At 43.7% G+C, this 17,516-nt stretch overlaps 1 protein-coding gene across 1 annotated transcript; it reads left to right on the top strand.

The window, feature by feature from the left end:
• The first annotated feature begins 361 nt into the window (after positions 1 to 361).
• Positions 362 to 17,066, top strand: cdh19 (cadherin 19, type 2). The gene is made up of 11 exons (XM_038997247.1): positions 362 to 520; positions 621 to 915; positions 2,123 to 2,242; positions 3,770 to 3,937; positions 8,241 to 8,428; positions 9,075 to 9,328; positions 10,965 to 11,101; positions 11,489 to 11,610; positions 11,883 to 12,000; positions 12,867 to 13,118; positions 16,546 to 17,066. The coding sequence occupies exons 1-11, from the start codon at positions 362 to 364 to the stop codon at positions 17,064 to 17,066; spliced, it is 2,334 nt and encodes a 777-aa protein (XP_038853175.1).
• The last annotated feature ends 450 nt before the right edge of the window (positions 17,067 to 17,516 follow it).

Here is a 17,516-nt window from a genome sequence, read left to right as displayed (position 1 = left end):
ATTCACCCATCATCTCCATTTTTGATAAATCGTTACAAAATCTTATGAATATGTTGGAATATTCATCTTATGAAACAAGTTCAACAAGTCATCCATTCCAACCACCCTTGTCCCTTCCACAACAGAATGACTGTCTACAGCAACAGGCCAACAGCAGGGTGGCCAGCCACCTCTCTGAGGTCCTTACCATATCACTGTGTCTCTCTGACGCTCAGAGGAACCTTTTTAATGAACCAGTGACATCTGTACCTCTGTGCGCTAACCACGGGGAGAGGCTCAGGAAATGGATCAGAGGACAAACACAATGCGGTGTCCTTGTCTGCTGGACTTAGTTATTATCCTGTCCTTGACATCATGCTGCATGTTGAGTGAGGCGAGAGCTCCACACAGTCTGGAGCCCAACCACCAGCTTGGCCAGGGGTCTCCCACCACAGCTCTACACCAGAGACTCAGACGGGGCTGGATCTGGAAACAGATTTTTGTCCCAGAGGAGGACCCCACTCCAAGCGTGATTGGCCAGGTACCAGTTCTCCCCTGAATGAAAATGTCCTACATTATAGCAGTCAATGGCTTTTGACTAAATTCTCAGTAGATTTGTTTTCTTTTCTCCTTTCCCTCAGCTAAAATCAGACTACGACAGAGGGGATTTCTCTATCAAGTATATACTGTCGGGGGAAGGTGCAGGGGAGATGTTTGAGATTAATGAATATTCAGGAGAGATCCGTACATTGCAGAAGCTGGACCGCGAAGAGAAGGCCTTCTACCTCCTGCAGGCTCATGCCCTTGCTCGGAAGTCCAACGAACCCGTGGAGCCCCAGTCAGAGTTCATCATCAAGGTCCAAGACATCAACGACAACATCCCCCAGTTCCAGAACGAGCCCTATGTCTCCAGCATCCCCGAGATGTGTCCGTTGGGTAAGTTTGACACATCAATATGCGAAAACTACAGGTCCATATTAAGACAGCCTCAGTCCCAGCAGAAGTTTGAAATAACTCCTGCTGAGACTGTCCTAGTATGGACAGTGACACAGTCAATTACATTTAAATTACGCATATGGTTGATGAAAAACCTTAGTTGAGGGATCTTGTGAATTTGACTGAGCACATGAAGTTACAATTAAGTCCCTCAAGTCACATGGTAGAGTGATTTTACGCAGGTTTGAAATGTTACCTGCACCTGTACCTTGAGGAGCATTTGAAATGAAAACATGTACATTTCCCGTATGGATGTATTTTGCTTAGCACCTGGAGTTGTGATTTGTGAGTCCCTCACATGGTCCAGGGGATTTCATACAGGTTTGAAATGTACCTTGAAGAGCATTTGAAATAAATGAATTGTTTCATCTCATTTGAAATGATCAAATAATATAAAGGCTATATGTCTGTCCTGAGTCGCCCTTTCAGGAAGTTGAAAGTATTGGTTTGTGTATCATCCCTCTGAATCCCTCACATTATTTATTTTTATGTAAATAATGTTATCATTACTAGTGCCATTTCATAGCGCAAGCATAACCATTTCAATTTATATGTAATCTGCCTTTTCAGAGTAATATCTTTCTTGTAATAAATCATAATGCATTGGACTTGGACAGAGAGAGAGAAAGAGAAGAAGAGAGAGAGAATGAGAGGGAAAAAAGAAAAGGTGGAGACACAAACAGAGGTGGTCATAGAGAATGAGAGATACAGAAAGTAATACCCCGGCTAAGAGAGAGAGAGCGAGAGAGAAAGAGAGAGTGGTCGCTAGAAGAAACAGAAATAGACATGCAGACTGAAAGAGAGGGACAGAGAAAGATAGTGACAGAGTGGTGTAGGGAGAGAAACGAGGAGAGAGAACGATAGGGAGCGAGAGACAAAGGGAAAGAGAGATGTCACGGTGGAGGGTGGAGAGGTTGTCACGCACACCTGCCCAGCCTCAGTGCCTAGTGAAAGGCCACAGTGAGCGTTGGGCACCCAGCCTTATCCCATCCCTCCTCTGCCCACCGCCTCCCTCCGCACCCCTGAGCCAGACAGACCCTGTGGGAACGTGGCATAATCACTTTATTTCCCCGTTGGCTGCTGGAGGGTGGCTGGAAGGCTGTAGCCTGAGCCAAGCCTGCCTGTGTGATCCTCTCCCCCTCCACAGGGACTATCGTGGCCCAGGTGACAGCTACAGATGCTGACGATCCCCTGTTCGGAAACAATGCCAAGCTCATCTACTCCATCCTACAGGGGGAGCCCTACTTCTCTGTGGAGCCCAAGACAGGTATAGTTGAGAGATAGGCAAAAAGTATGTGGACACCCCTTCAAATTAGTGCATTGGGCTATTTAAGCCACACCCATTGCTGACAGGTGTATAATATTGAGCACACCGCCATGCAATCTCCATAGACAAACATTGGCAGTAGAATGGCCTGTACTGAAGAGCTCAGTGACGTTTAACGTGGCACATTCATAGGATGCCACCTTACCAACAAATCAGTTTGTCAAATGAATGCCCTGCTGGAGATTCCCTGGTCAAATGTAAGTGCTGTTATTGTGAAGTGGAAATGTCTAGGAGCAACAACAGCTCAGCCACAAAGTGGTAGTCCACACAAACTCACAGAACATGACCAACCTTGTACTAAAGTGCGTAGCGCGTAAAAATTGCGTAGCACGTCTGTCCTCGGTTGCAACACACATTACCAAGTTCCAAACTCCCTCTGGAAGCAATGTCAGCACAATATCTGTTTGTCGGGAGCTTAAAAAAATGAGTTCCCATGGCCGATCAGTTGCACACAAGCCTTAATCACCATGCGCAATGCCAAGCGTCGGCTGGAGGGGTGTAAAGCTTGCCGCCATTGGACTCTGGAGTAGTGGAAATGCGTTCTCTGGAGTGATGAATCACGCTTCACCATCGGGCAGTCCGACGATGAATCTGGGTTTGACAGATGCCAGGAGAATGCTACCTGCCCGAATGCAGAGTACCAACTGTAAAGTTTGGTGAAGGAGGAATAATGGTCTGGGGCTGTTTCTCATGGTTCGGGCTAGGCCCCTTAGTTCCAGTGAAGGGAAATCTTAATGCTACAACATACAATGACATTCTAGATGATTCTGTGCTTCCAACTTTGTGGCAACAGTTTGGGGTAGGCCCTTTACTGTTTAAGCATGACAATGCCCCTGTGCACAAAGCGAGGTCCCTACAGAAATGTTTGTCGAGATTGGTGTGGAAGAACTTGACTGGTCTGCACAGAGCCCGGACCTCAACCCCATCGAACACCTTTGGGATGAATTGGATCGCCGACTGCGAGCCAGGCCTAATCGCCCAACATCAGTGCCTGACCTCTTTAATGATCTTTTGGCTGAATGGAAGCAAGTCCCCGCAGCAATTTTCCAACATCTAGTGGAAAGCCTTCCCAGAAGAGTGGAGGCTGTTATAGCAGCAAAGGGGTGGGGGCGGCAACTCCATATTAATGCCCATGATTTCAGAATGAGATGTTGCATGTGTCCACATACATTTGGCCACGTATTTTTTATATGTTTTATTTAACCTTTATTTAGCTAGACTACTAATGTAGTGTATACTGTAGATACATTCACATGGGTCCATGAATACAAAATATGTCATGTTCAAGATCTTTAAAGAGCAAGTACTTGATTTAATTGATTATCAAGCTATTAAACATAAGAAAGATTTGTGTGAATTCACCCCTCTCTCTCTGGGTGGTATCTCTCTCTTCACTCCCCCACCCCCCTCTCTCTGTCTCCACCTTCCTACCTCTCTCTCTCTCTCCTCTCCCTCCCCCACCCTCAGGCATCATCATGACCTCGATGGGCAACATGGACAGGGAGGCTAGGGACCAGTATCTGGTGGTGGTGCAGGTGAAGGATATGCTGGGACTGAGCGGTGGTTACTCTGCCTCCACCACTGTCACCATCAGCCTGACGGACGTCAATGACAACGGACCCACCTTCCAGCACAGTGAGTCACATCAGTCACTTCCACAGAGTCAATGTGCCACTTCCAATCCTCTCGCACATGCTGATTCACATCACAAAAGAGGAAAGGAGTATGAGTATTTTCAGCCTCTTTAGTTTGCATGACACAGTTGTATTCTGCTCTTACTCCTTGTTGTAGACTGCAGTTTAAACACACAAGCAGATGTATATTCTGAGAGAACGTGTGTGCCCGCGAGTGCGTGTGTGTGTGTGTGGCGCGGCTGCGTGTGTGTGTGTCTGTTTGTGAGCCCGCTGGATGAATTTAATCATTCACACATGAAAGGACATTTGTCATGACCTTTGGAAACAAACCTGGCTTCCTCTGAGATAAACCTCTCTAAATGAATGCCAAGGGAAGAAATCAATTTCTCTCAAATGGGAAAACAGGGACAGCACTTTTAACAAAGTACGACGTTCTTTTTTTCTAAATCTTCTTATGCTATTTGAGATAGAGTATGTTTCAAATAGTTTCTTACAAGTTTATAACTTATAAACTCAGCAAAAAAAGAACTGTCACTGTCAACTGTGTTTATTTTCAGCAAACTTAACCTCTCTGGGGTAGGGGGCAGTATTTTGACATCCGGATAAAAAGCATGCCCAAAGTAAACTGCCTGTTACTCAGGCCCAGAAGCTAGGATGTGCATGTAATTGGTATATTTGTATAGAAAACACTCTAAAGTTTCTAAAACTGTTAAATTAATGTCTGTGAGTATAACAGAACTGATGATATGATATATATATATCAGGCAAAACCCAGAGGACAAACCACCCTCCCCAAAAAATAATTCCACTTACCACTTTTTTCAATGGTTATTACTTTAATTATAAGGCCAAGTCCTCCCAGATTCCAGTTCCTAGAGTTTCCACTAGATGTCAACAGTCTTTAGAAAGAGTTTCAGGCTGGTTTATGGAAAAATGACCCAGAAATTGTAGTTTTTCTAGGTGGCTCCCATTGTGGCTGTCGTGATTCCAATCGCGTGGAAGAAAGTGCGTTCTTTGGTATTTTTCTCCGGTAAAGACAATAACGATTCTCCGTCTTAAATTTGATCGTTTATTTGCGTATTAGGATACCTAAGGTTTGATTACAAATGTTGTTTGACTTGTTTGGAAAAGTTTATTAGTAACGTTTGGGATTCATTTTGTATGCATTTTGATGGAGGGAAAATGGGTGGATTAACTTGACTGAAGCACGCCAGCTAAACTGAGTTTGTATGGATATAAAGGACATTATCGAACAAAAGGACCATTTGTGATGTAACGGGGACCTTTTGGAGTGCCAACAGAAGAAGATCATCAAAGGTAAGGCATTTTTTACATCGCTATTTCTGACTTTTGTGTCGCACCTGCCTGGTTGAAATATGATTTTCATGTGTTTGTATGCGGGGCGCTGTCCTCAGATAATCACATGGTTTCCTTTCGCCGTAAAACCTTTTTGAAATCGGACAAGTCGGCTGGATTAACAAGAGGTTAAGCTTTATTTTGATGTATAACACATATATTTTAAAGAATGTTAAATATTTGAATTGAGTATTTTAGAATTTTGCGCTCTGCAATTTCACTGGATGTTGGCCGCTAGCGTCCCACCTACCCTGGATTAACATGTGTAAATATTTGTATGAACATAACAAGACTCATAAACTGAACAAGTTCCACAGACATGTGACTAACAGAAATGGAATAATGTGTCCCTGAACAAAGGGTGGGTCAAAATCAAAGTAATAGTCAGTGTCTGGTTTGGCCGCATTAAGTACTGCGGTGCATCTCCTCCTCATGGACTGCACCAGATTTGCCAGTTCTTGCTGTGAGATGTTACCCCACTCTTCCACCAAGGCACCTGCAAGTTCCTGGACATTTCTGGGGGGAAGGGCCCTAGCCCTCAATCTCTGATCCAACAGGTCCCAGACGTGCTCAATGGGATTGAGATCCAGGCTCTTCGCTGGCCATGGCAGAACACTGACATTCCTGTCTTGCAGGAAATCCCACACAGAACGAGCAGTATGGCTGGTGGCATTGTCAAGCCGGAGGGTCATGTCAGGATGAGCCTGCAGAAATGGTCCCACATGAGGGAGGAGGATGTCTTCCCGGTAACGTACAGCATTGAGATTGCCTGCAATGACAACAAGTTCAGTCCGATGATGCTGTGACACACCACCCCAGACCATAACGGACCCTCCACCTCCAAATCGATCCCGCTTCAGAGTACAGGCCTCGCTTTAACGCTTATTCCTTCGACGATAGACGCGAATCTGACCATCACCCCTGGTGAGACAAAACCGCGACTCGTCAGTGAAGACGAGTCTGGACTGAAGGTGCCGGTGATGTCTGGTGAGGACCTGCCTTACAACAGGCCTACAATCCTTCAGTCCAGACTCTCTCAGCCTATTGTAGACAGTCTGAGCACTAATGAAGGGATTGTGCGTTCCTGGTGTAACTCGGGCAGTTGTTGCCATCCTGGTGTTGGTGTTTTTCAGAGTCAGTAGAAAGGCCTCTTTAGTGTCCTACATTTTCATAACTGTGACCTTAATTGCCTACCGTCAGTAAGCTGTTAGTGTCTTAACTCTGGGGCAGGTGGGACGCAATCGTCCCACCGGCCAATAGCCAGGGAAAATACAGCGCGCCATATTCAAATAAAATTATATAAAAATCAAACTTTCATTAAATCACACATGTAAGATACCAAATTAAAGCTACACTCGTTGTGAATCCAGCCAACATGTCAGATTTCAAAAAGGCTTTTCGGCAAAAGCATAAGATGCTATTATCTGATGATAGCACAACAGTAAACAAAGAGAGAAGCATATTTCAACACTGCAAGCACGACACAAAACGCAGAAATAAAATATAAATCATGCCTTACCTTTGACGAAATTCTTTTGTTGGCACTCCAATATGTCCCATAAACATCACAAATGGTCCTTTTGTTCGATTAATTCCATCGATATATATCCAAAATGTCAATTTATTTGAACCGTTTCATCCAGAAAAACACAGCTTCCAACTTTTGCCACTTCACTACAAAATATATCAAAAGTTACATATAAACTTTACCAAAATATTTCAAACTACTTTTGTAATACAACGTTAGGTATTTTTAAACGTTAATAATCGATCAATTTGTAGACGGGATGATCTATGTTCAATACAAAAAGAAAACAAACTGACGCAACTTTTTTCGTAACGTGCCTCTCTCAAATAATTTACTTCATGTGACCCTCATTTACGATAGCCCTACTTCTTCACTACACAAAGGAATAACCTCAACCGATTTCCAAGGACTGGTGACATCCAGTGGAAGCGGTAGGAACTGCAAGCAAGTCCATTAGAAATCTGGTGTCTCTAAGAAGATTTAAAAGACAGTGACATCAAAAAAATACAAATTCTGAATGGTTTGTCCTCAGGGTTTTGCCTGCTACATAAGTTCTGTTATTCTCACAGACATGATTCAAACAGTTTTAGAAACTTCAGAGTGTTTTCTATCCAAATCTACTAATAATATGCATATCTTATATTCTGGGGATGAGTAGCAGGCAGTTGAATTTTGGCATGCTATTTATCCGAAAGTGAAAATGCTGCCCCCTGCCCACAAGAAGTTAACGACCGTTCCATAAGTGCATGTTCATTAATTGCTTATGGTTCATCGAACAAGCATGGGAAACAATGTTTAAATCTGTGAAGTTATTTGGATTTTTACGAATTATCTTTGAAAGCCGGGGTCCTGAAAAAGGGACGTTTCTTTTTTTGATGAGTTTATATCTCACACACTGACCAATACAATGATGTGTAAGGTGGTTTGGAAGTAGTAGTCATTTGTTGTTTTTGTTTTGGGTAGTCTGTTGAGCGTCCACAACTTGTGGCAGTCACCCAAATAGATTCCCTTAAAGACACAATCACATTTTCTCATCATCTTATTAGAGTTGGGCCAGGATTATATAGACCCATCACCTGTTATGACTTATCTATGCCTCACCACAATCGGTTCCTACGGACCGCTAATGATTTCTGTTTATAATTTTTCACGCTACTACAGACACCCTTCACTAGCTATTCACAACTTAATTGCCACACTTCTTCAGCCTCACAGGAAACTCCTAGAAACATGGTATACAATAAGTAAAAGGACAGTCCTTATTAGTTTCTTGCAGGCATGTGAAAATGTGAAAAGTTATACATTTTCACAAATGTTCCTTTTCCAACACACTGTATCTGTCTGTAGCAGCAGAATCAATTGAACAGATGTATCCATTCATCGATTTCCTTGGACTCTCCTTGGGCTCTTGTTTCCCCAGACCTGTACACCTTTGCTGTTCTGGAGTCTGCTGTGGTGGGCACAACGGTGGGCAGGATCATGGCAGACGATGGTGACGTGGGCATCAACGCCAGGATGAACTACAGCCTAAAGGACCTGGAGGAGAGCGCCACCTTCAAGATCCAAACGGATCCAGTCACACAGGAAGGAGTGGTCCTCCTGGCCAAGGTGAAGATAGTTAATACACTGTACTTTACTGTACTTTAGCCACCAATGCAAAGTGTTACATCCTTGTGATGCTGGCCTAATATGGACACCGTACTTACATCTTTTGACTTCTTTATGCTATTTGTTTTTCAAATTGTCTATGGTTATAGAAACTTATTTTTAGGTTAGTTATGTCTTTGAATGGCCTTTTCCTCTATTGTGCAATTCATTTAAAGGAGACTTTGTGTTCTTCTCGATACGCTGTTTATTCCATTCAAGACACAGGGGAATTGAATGGGGCTGAAATCGGCTTGTTATTAAAATCATTGGCTCATCATTGACTGTCAATCTAAATACTGCTTCAGTTAAGTGCAAGACTACAGCTGGTGGCTCAATGACTTTGAATGAAGCATTTTCCTCGTCCAATCTGATAGAATTGGGGGAAAGGGGACTTGAAAGAAGAGAGCAGGGTGCTGGTTTTCAGGGTTTGTGAAATGGTTATGTCTTCATAATATTTTGGCCAATTAATATAAAGTGGCATACTGTATCACACTGCTGGAAAATCGATCAACAAAAGAGGTATTTTTAGTTGTTCCATACCAAAAAGTGCCTTCCAGTAAGAGCTTAGCTACAAAGAGCTGTTATTGATTTTTAAAAACTTTTTTAGCCTCTGGACTATGAGAGCAAGCGACGGTTCGTAATGGCTGCGGAGGCTGTCAACGATCACATAGACACCCGCTTTCTGAGCTACAACGAGTTTCGGGACAGGACGACCCTAAAGATCGTCGTCGAGGATGTGGATGAGCCCCCTATCTTCATGGCGCCCGATTATGAGTGGAAGGTTCCGGAAAATATGGTGGCCGGGACCGTGGTTGGCACCGTTAGCGCCAGAGACACTGATGCAATCAACAACCCAATCAGGTAAAGTGACCCTCCATGACTGTCAAATAGGACAACCTGGACAGATGTCCCGCCTCCTAACCCCAGCCATAGGTTGCACTTAGCACTGCTAAGTTAGCAGTCTAAGCTGTTCACATGTAGACGGATGCCTCCTTGGAGTAAAACAATTAATATATTTCTAGTAGTGTCGCTAGCTAGGTTTCAATCCAATTTGCGACAGATTTTCATGCAGATATAAAAAAAACATCATAAAAAAGTACCACATTTGCATTTTCCACTCTATCAATGGCTGTGTAAGACAAACTATTGCAATTAATAGCAGACAACTGTTCACTGATAAACTTGACAGGTTAGGTTATATGATTTGATCACAGGAGGTTGGTGGCACCTTAATTGGGGAGGACGGGGTCGTGGTTATGGCTGGAGCGGAATTAGTGGAATGGTATCAAATACATGGTTTCAATGTGTTTGATGCCATTCCATTTGCTCCGTTCCAGACATTATTATGAGCAGTCCTCCCCTCAGCAGCATCCACTGGATGAGATGGATAACAGCAAGATCTTTCTTATTTGTTAATTGGTAGCTAAGCACCATCATCATACAAATTAAGACCCTCAATGTTTATAGCAAAGGAACATCAACACCCTGTGAAATTCATTAGAACTTATTTCATCTGTAGCCTAATAAACAGTACATGCTTTTCTAAGTCGTAGTCTGAGGACCACACAACATAGCATCGCATGAATGCAAATGAACCTTGACATGATGGTTATTATATCAACAATTGCGCAAGAAATCGTTTCCTCCACAATTTGTCGCATAATTCACTTTACCCGACACCAAAAGATCACACCATGACAAACTAACAAATTGTCGACATTTCTGAAATTATACCGACACTTCCTGTTTCCATTACACCTGTGATAAGAAAAAAATGATACGGTATGACTGTGGATGGAAATGTGCTTACTGACTGCATTTTATTTGTTTTTACCCTTGATTTCAGTGGATAGCCCGTACATGGTCATATTTACCTCATATTACTTTAGCAGGAAATGAGGCCTGTTGAATAAATCATGGCTATTCTTCATACCTCACAGGCTTTTCTATCTATTGCTGTGGTATTATCACAAAGTGACTCGCAGAGGACGCTAGAAATGTAATAAAGCGCCGTATGAGGTGGCATATGGAATTCAGATTTAGAGTCATTTGCAAGTGGGGCACGTTGCTGCGGAGACAGGGCTGTTGCCTGTAGCCCAGCAGTGTTAAAGAGTGGCAGGTGCTGCATATCACTCACAGTATGCTGTAGCTTCTATTGGAGGCCTTCACAGGAAGGCAAGTTGGAGAAAAAAACACTATCTATCTGATTTTACTTAGATGTTTTGGAATGGTATTTTATTCAGATACACAGCATTCTGAGAAACATTCACCTGACAATGTCATTCTCGACAATTCTTCATACTGTTTTGTTCTATTGCTGTTCTGTCATACCGGGCTTTGTTCGAGCCCGTTGAATATGTGTCGGTGAAATACAGAAAAATGAACAGTTTCCTCAAAGGATCTCTCGGTGGAATCGCTGTGCTTTGTCTGCTCAGCTATGAGAAACAAACACTTTGCATTGCTCGCTAACTGTGTGTCCTGGTGATTTCTCTTCCAGATATTCCATTGACAAAAGCAGCGACATCACAAAAGCTTTCAAAATAGACCCAAACAATGGGACTGTAACTGTTGTGAAACCTTTGGACCGTGAGGAAGCAGCCTGGCACAATCTAACCATAAATGCCAAGGAAACAAGTAAGGAGAATTTCTCTCATTCATACAAAATACATTAAGGTATTGATAATACAGAGAAAAGCACATCAATCCACTATGATGGCAAAGATGCACTATGACTGGCAATAGCTTACTGGTATACTGAACCATCTTCAACTAGCCTCAAAGGAAGTACAATATTCAATTCTCCTGAAACGCTCTAGACTGTTTTTATAGCTTTCATTTTGTCCAATATCCCTTCTGCTTTGGGATTGAGTGATGATTTGAGCCACCGTTGTAATTCAAGGAGATGTGACTATTACAGTAACATTTATCACGTTAAACTGCTTTTGTGACAGAGCTTTTCCAAAGCATTTATGATACATGTGTCCAACGGACTCCAACAAATGTCTATCTTGACAACTGCAGAGCAGAACCATCTATCCTCATCTGTGGTGGTGTTCATCAAAGTGCTGGACATAAACGACAATGCGCCAATGCTTGCCAGAGAGTACCAGCCATATATCTGTGAGGGCACACAGTCAGGAGAGGTAGGATGGACCCCTCACTATTTTAACTGAGAATAATGCAACATTTGCCTTCTGTACAGGTTATAGGCTGTATCCCTGAGAGGACAATGCTGAATCACAATCACAGGCTATCTCAGTTAGTTTGTCAGTTACCTTGTATTGACTGTCTTAGATAAATGTTGGGATATTCCCTAGGTAGGACTATCAATGCTATTTTGTATTTTCCGATGCTCATTGAGAATCACTGTCAGTCAGAACCATGGTCTGACAGCTATGTCTGTGTGTCTTGTAAGCTCATCCAGCTGATCAACGCTGTGGATCTGGACGACCCTGTGGAGGGACACCACTTCTACTTCTCCATGGTCCCTGAGAAGCACATCAACCCTAATTTCACCATCAGGGACAACCAAGGTCAAGTACAGATAGATCCTCTAATAGTTATTCAAACTATTTATGAACACAATCCGACATCACTTAAGCATCTGTGTTGCTATGCACTGAAAGAAAAGATAGACAAGCTTATATATTTACGGTTTCCATATTAGGACATCATCACATGTCTTAAGCAACTTTCATAGACCTGTGATGCTGTCCTAAAATGGACACCATACATATCTATCGGACCCTTTTTTTCTCCAATTTTAGCCTAAAATGACATACCCAAATCTAACTGCCTGTAGCTCAGGACCAGGAGCAATGATATGCATATTCTTGGTACCATTTGAAATGAAACACTTTGAAGTTTGTGTAAATGTTAAATTAATGTCGGAGAATATAACACATTAGATCTGGTAAAAGATAATACAAAGAAAAACATATGCGTTTTTTACATTTTTTTGGTACCATTATCTTTGAAATGCAAGAGAAAGGCCATAATGTATTATTCCAGCCCACGTGTAATTTAGATTTTGGCCAATAGATGGCAGTGGTGTATGTGCAAAGTTTTAGACTCATCCAATGAATCATTGCATTTCTGTTCAAACTGTTGTATCAAGACTGTCCAAATGTGCCTAATTGGTTTATTAACACATTTTCAAGTTCATAACTGTGCACTCTCCTCAAACAATAGCATGGTACTATTTCACTGCAATAGCTACTGTAAATTGGACAGTGCAGTTAGTTAACAAGAATTTAAGCTTTCTGCCAATATCAGATATGTCTATGTCCTGGGAAATGATCTTGTTACTTACAACCTCATGCTAATCACCGATCCTGTAGAGGTTTTAAGCTTTAAAATCAGGTTCGCTCCTCAAATAAAACCTTCCCATCCATCACAGACAACAGTGCTAGCATCCTGGCACGGCGGAGCTCATTCACCCGTAGGGACCGTACCCAGTACCTGCTGCCCATGGTGGTGGCGGACAGTGGCTCCCCAGCCCTCTCCAGCACCAGTACCCTGACCATCAGCGTGTGCAGCTGTCAGCCCGCCGGACACTGCCCCACAGGCGGGGTGGAGGCCCTGGCCATCTCTATTGGGGTCAGCCTACAGACCCTGCTTGGCTTCCTGGTCTGCCTGGCAACACTCACAGGTCAGTGACACTGTACTCTTGGAATGGGCATATCTGGTATTTTCTATTTTATGCGTTATTGCATTAAAATGCTTTGGATCCGATATGATGGGTTCTTTCTGAATGTGTTTACATGGAAACATATCCTGATTCAAATAAACTGTTTCAGATCTACAAGTTACAAGTGACTCTTTTTCAACAGACTGGTTGTGTTAGTGTGAGCTAGTGCAGTTCCACTTCAAATCAACTGGGCAAGTATGTAGTGTGTGGCTATATAGTTAGATATCTCTGAAACTTATCCCACTCTCATTAATAACAGTCATAATTTACTCAAACTCACTAGTGTGCCCTTAACACAAATGTCAAACTTCTAAATGCTTAGCAAAGCAAAAATAATGGTGTCCCTTTTCAGCTAGTAATGTGCTTATTTGTGGCAATGCATCAATACCAATGCTTCATGGGACATTGATGGGTTTGCAATAGTGTAGAGCTTTATAATGACCTCTGTTGCTTTGGGTAATCCTTATGCCCATCACATTAAATATTAATAGCTATGCCTACTGGGCTAACATCCCCTCACATGAGTGCAATACCCCATGAAAACAATACAAAAAGCACTCCAATACTAGCCTCAATAAGCACTCCGCTACTAGCGCTCCAGTACTTGCTTGTGAGACATCCGGATGGTTGTACGAGGTTACTCCACTACCGCTATCGCTAGTTCCCTTAGGCTTAAAAGCACACTAAAGAATGTATTTATTTGGATACTGTATGAGGCGAAATATGAATGATGACTTCAGATCAAATATTATTTTACAGTATTAGCAGAAATGATGGTACAGATGTAGGATCTTAATATGAACCAGTTTGCTACAGCAGGAAATAATCCTGCAGCAACAGGAAATGGGAATTATTATGTACACTGCTCAAAAAAATAAAGGGAACACTTAAACAACACAATGTAACTCCAAGTCAATCACACTTCTGTGAAATCAAACTGTCCACTTAGGAAGCAACACTGATTGACAATAAATTTCACATACTGTTGTGCAAATGGAATAGACAAAAGGTGGAAATTATAGGCAATTAGCAGGACACCCCCAATAAAGGAGTGGTTCTGCAGGTGGTGACCACAGACCAATTCTCAGTTCCTATGCTTCCTGGCTGATGTTTTGGTCACTTTTGAATGCTGGCGGTGCTTTCACTCTAGTGGTAGCATGAGACGGAGTCTACAACCCACACAAGTGGCTCAGGTAGTGCAGCTCATCCAGGATGGCACATCAATGCGAGCTGTGGCAAGAAGGTTTGCTGTGTCTGTCAGCGTAGTGTCCAGAGCATGGAGGCACTACCAGGAGACAGGCCAGTACACCAGGAGACGTGGAGGAGGCCGTAGGAGGGCAACAACCCAGCAGCAGGACCGCTACCTCCGCCTTTGTGCAAGGAGGAGCACTGCCAGAGCCCTGCAAAATGACCTCCAGCAGGCCACAAATGTGCATGTTTTGGTCACTTTTGAATGCTGGCGGTGCTTTCACTCTAGTGGTAGCATGAGACGGAGTCTACAACCCACACAAGTGGCTCAGGTAGTGCAGCTCATCCAGGATGGCACATCAATGCGAGCTGTGGCAAGAAGGTTTGCTGTGTCTGTCAGCGTAGTGTCCAGAGCATGGAGGCGCTACCAGGAGACAGGCCAGTACATCAGGAGACGTGGAGGAGGCCGTAGGAGGTCAACAACCCAGCAGCAGGACCGCTACCTCCGCCTTTGTGCAAGGAGGAGCACTGCCAGAGCCCTGCAAAATGACCTCCAGCAGGCCACAAATGTGCATGTGTCTGCTCAAACGGTCAGAATCAGACTCCATGAGGGTGGTATGAGGGCCCGACGTCCACAGGTGGGGGTTGTGCTTACAGCCCAACACCGTGCAGGACGTTTGGCATTTTCCAGAGAACACCAAGATTGGCAAATTCGCCACTGGCGCCCTGTGCTCTTCACAGATGAAAGCAGGTTCACACTGAGCACATGAGCACATGTGACAGACGTGACAGAGTCTGGAGACGCCGTGGAGAACGTTCTGCTGCCTGCAACATCCTCCAGCATGACCAGTTTGGCGGTGGGTCAGTCATGGTGTGGGGTGGCATTTCTTTGTGGGGCCTGTGCTCGCCAGAGGTAGCCTGACTGCCATTAGGTACCGAGATGAGGTCCTCAGACCCCTTGTGAGACCATATGCTGACACATGCACATTTGTGGCCTGCTGGAGGTCATTTTGCAGGGCTCTGGCAGTGCTCCTCCTTGCACAAAGGCGGAGGTAGCGGTCCTGCTGCTGGGTTGTTGACCTCCTACGGCCTCCTCCACGTCTCCTGATGTACTGGCCTGTCTCCTGGTAGCGCCTCCATGCTCTGGACACTACGCTGACAGACACAGCAAACCTTCTTGCCACAGCTCGCATTGATGTGCCATCCTGGATGAGCTGCACTACCTGAGCCACTTGTGTGGGTTGTAGACTCCATCTCATGCTACCACTAGAGTGAAAGCACCGCCAGCATTCAAAAGTGACCAAAACATCAGCCAGGAAGCATAGGAACTGAGAATTGGTCTGTGGTCACCACCTGGAGAACCACTCCTTTATTGGGGGTCTTGCTAATTGCCTATAATTTCCACCTTTTGTCTATTCCATTTTGCACAACAGCATGTGAAATTTATTGTCAATCAGTGTTGCTTCCTAAGTGGACAGTTTGATTTTACAGAAGTGTGATTGACTTGGAGTTACATTGTGTTGTTTAAGTGTCCCCTTTATTTTTTTGAGCAGTGTAGATTATAATAAAAGGTAGACTCAGCGAAATTAAGTTGCCACGAGCAGCACCACAGTTATTGAGATGAGCGAGATGCAATACTTCACTCTCACACAGTCACTCACAGTATCTGCGCATGTGCACGGGCTCACGTTATGCTGTTTAAAGCATGGTAGCCAGGCCACTGAAACAGCAGAGAAGTTGAGCCTCGCACTTCAATGCTCATAGTTGTTGCGGAAATTGACCCACTATGCTGTTAACTTTCTGTGTCTACGCCATATTTCTACCTTTAATGGACATTGTTGTGGGGGTTGATACATTTTTCATTAGGGAAATCAAGTCTGACATTTTCAAGTGGAAACTGCCAACTTTAGAAGCCTTTTTAAAACTAAAATACACTTCAACTTTGCATTTCCTGGAAAATCTTAGCAACAAAATAATTAAGATCCTACATCTGTATCTAATTTTCCCAATTGTTTCCTCTCAATGTTTCCCCTTAAAGATTTTCACATTAACCCCAAATAATAGAAAAAATCAAAGCCCGCCCTATTACTTGTCATTAAAGAGTGTACATACTTAATCCAGACCTGAAATGCTCTTCTCTCAGTTTGCCAGCATTTGTGTTTAAAACACACAATCATCTCCTGTTGGTTTGTGTCTCCAGTGCTGTGCATTGTAATGCTGATGCTGAGGAGACACAGGAGGAAACAGCTGGAGGGGCTGGGGAGAGCGGAGAAGGAGCTGCCTAAGGGGGTCTCAGAGAAGGTGCTGCACTACGGAGAAATAGGAGGCGGAGGGGGTGACCTGGGGGGATTCTGTCAGCCCGCTGTCCCCCTTCGTCCCCACCCCCGCAGGAGGGACAGGAGGCTCCGCAGAGAGGAGGTGGCAGCCAGTATCAGAATGTCGATGTCTCTCCGCCACTCCCTCCTCATCGGCCCCGAGGACGATGTCTTTAAACAGTTCATCATGGACAGGCTGGATGAAGCAGATCAGGACCCCTACGTGCCGCCATTTGACTGCCTGAAGACCTACGCCTTCGAGGGCACAGGGTCGCCCACGGGATCCATTAGCTCCCTAGAGTCATGGGACTTTGTGGACGCTGATCAATGTCCCCGGGACCCCGGATCACGCCTTGTCAGACTGACTCTCTGGCATGGGGGAGTGGCGGAGGAAACAACCTTCTGAACAGTTGTTTAACATTTTTTTATTTAATTCATTTAACGTAATAACATATATAATAGTACAGCACATCCCTGAACTCAATGTTGACATCCAGATGGAAGAGACAAATAAGTTCATGTTTTCTTCCCCTGTATGGTTGAAAACAGTGGAGCTAGCTGTAATAATTATTATCAGTGTTATGACAGTTATACTTTTTTTGTTGAACAGGCAGTTTCTTGATATTTTTTTTAAACAGTATTTAAAGCAACATAACTTTCTATACGTGACCTCATTCTGCATTAGTTCTAAAGATGGGTAACACATTCTAGTATTTGAACCTTCATGACAGTGTCTTAAGCGCATCATAAGTTTCTTGACACATGCCAGAACTTTCTTGGCAGATGAATTAGATAGGACCTGTAGCTACACAGCAAATTCTCCAGTGTGAGAATAAACAAATGAACACTGAGAGTG

The sequence above is a fragment of the Salvelinus namaycush genome, chromosome 7 (assembly GCF_016432855.1).
Source record: "Salvelinus namaycush isolate Seneca chromosome 7, SaNama_1.0, whole genome shotgun sequence".
Taxonomy (NCBI): domain Eukaryota; kingdom Metazoa; phylum Chordata; class Actinopteri; order Salmoniformes; family Salmonidae; genus Salvelinus; species Salvelinus namaycush.
Note: the sequence above shows the minus strand (reverse complement) of the source record. Positions and strands in the feature narration are given on the sequence as shown.